General features: G+C 38.7%; 1 protein-coding gene across 1 annotated transcript; it reads left to right on the top strand.

Moving 5' to 3' along the window:
- Window positions 1–250: 250 nt before the first annotated feature.
- On the top strand, window positions 251–1,516 carry LOC117907146. The gene has a single exon (XM_034820562.1). It carries the CDS (start codon window positions 333–335, stop codon window positions 1,335–1,337), a length of 1,005 nt encoding a protein of 334 aa, XP_034676453.1. The 5' UTR covers window positions 251–332; the 3' UTR covers window positions 1,338–1,516.
- Window positions 1,517–1,953: the final 437 nt, after the last annotated feature.

Below are 1,953 nucleotides of genomic sequence, written 5' to 3'. Positions count from 1 at the left end.
ATAAATAAATGCAAAAAAAAAAAAAAAAAAAAAGAAGAAAAAAAGAAGAAAAAATTAATAAGAAATTTAGCTAGGTACGTAGTTGGGTAAAGTCAAGTCTTTTGCTTCTAGATTAAAAGGTTTATATTAAAAAAATGAAATTAATTAAATAAATCGAAGACTTTTGACACATGGCTATTCAAAATTAAACCAGCTTGAGGTGGTTTGCTAAATAAAAGTCCACCCCCATTTCCTATAACATTCATTCTCTGCAGAAGCCAAACGCCACATCAGTCTTCTTCATCACCCTCACTCTGCAACAAAATCTCCATTGAAGCAACAGAAAGAGAGTTATGGAGGTAGAGCCAGAAGAAATGAAGTGTCTAGGAGTCGTTGGGATCTACAGAGAAGCCTACAAGATCATCTTCTCATGGAGGAAGATCTTCACCCATATCACCCTTGCCTTCATCCTCCCACTATCCTTCATATTCCTAGCTCATATCGAAGTATCCGATTATCTCTTAGCCAACATCATCGACAATGAAAACAATTTGGTTGAAACTCAAATCGGCACTCTGAAATACAACAAGATATCCCATCTCCTTTTCTCCAAATACGCCACTCTCTGCCTTTTCAAAGCCGCATACCTCCTCTTTACACTCATCTTCTCCCTTCTATCCACTTCCGCTATAGTTTACACCATCGCTTGCATCTACACCGGCCAAAAAGTGACCTTCACCAAGGTCCTGACCGTAGTCCCCAAGGTCTGGAAGAGGCTCATACTCACCTTCTTAACCATCCTTGCAGTGGTCTTCGTTTATCACATAATTGCAGCACTTTTCCTGATTTCATGGATAGCGTTTATGGCACCTACCAATACCGGTTTCTTAATTTTGTTCTTTCTGGTCGTCTTTTACTTGGTGGGGCTTGTGTACATGAGCATAGTCTGGCAACTGGCTAACACAGTATCGGTGTTAGAAGACTCGTATGGGATTGAAGCGATGAAGAGAAGTAGTGAACTGATAAAAGGAAAGACGGGTGTCACGGTCTTCATCTTCTTTAAGCTGGGTTTTTCTTATATCATCATACAAGCAGCATTTCAGAGGCTGGTGGTGCATGGCGAGTCGCTGGACATGATCAATAGGGCAGTGTATGCGATTATTTGCTTCTTGTTTCATGCCAAGTTAGTGCTCTTTGGGCATGCTCTTCACACTATTATCTACTTGGTCTGCAAGTCCTACCATAATGAAAATATTTACAAGTTGGCTTTATCAGATCACCTTGAAGCTTATTCTGATCATCAGGACTATGCACCTTTGAAGGGGGAGGATGTTAAGCCCGGGCAACTCTCGGTTTGATCTTCTTTCGTCTATAGATACCAAAATTAGGCAGCTGTAATGTTTGTTTAATTATGGATATCTATATAGGAGTGAGACTATGATGATAAATGAATCAAGTCTGTACCTAATTCGAATGAATAATAAGTCAATTGCTGGAATTGAGTACCTAATGTCTTACTTCGTCTGATAAAATTAAACAAAGCAAATTGTCACGGATTTAGTCTTTTCCTAAGCTCGTGTGACACTTAGACAAGTCAAGACGCTTGATTTTGCTAAGTCAGTGATTACTACTCAAAAAGTGCTATTTGATAGCTTGTAATTAACTCTTTTAAACACTTTTGAGTAGTAGTTATTGCCTTTTAACCCAATTAACATGTTAAGGACCCTTGCAATCAATTCTAATCAAATTGTGTTAAGTTTTGGTGTTTTGATAGCTTTTTGATCACCAAAGCAATATGAGATTAAGGAGAGTTATTTGGAATCCATGGCAAAGCAATGGAAAGCTCAAAAACATGAAGAACCGAAGCTTTGAAGTCCTTTGCCATAAGCAAATCCAGAATGCAAGGAGGGGAAGCAAAGAGAAATCTGCCATGAAGCATTCTTGATGACAGTCATGTCAGCCACTTTTGGAGTA

The sequence above is a fragment of the Vitis riparia genome, chromosome 18, assembly GCF_004353265.1.
Source record: "Vitis riparia cultivar Riparia Gloire de Montpellier isolate 1030 chromosome 18, EGFV_Vit.rip_1.0, whole genome shotgun sequence".
Classification (NCBI taxonomy): domain Eukaryota; kingdom Viridiplantae; phylum Streptophyta; class Magnoliopsida; order Vitales; family Vitaceae; genus Vitis; species Vitis riparia.
The sequence above is the reverse complement of the archived record's forward strand: the minus strand, read 5'-3'. Positions and strand labels throughout refer to the sequence as shown.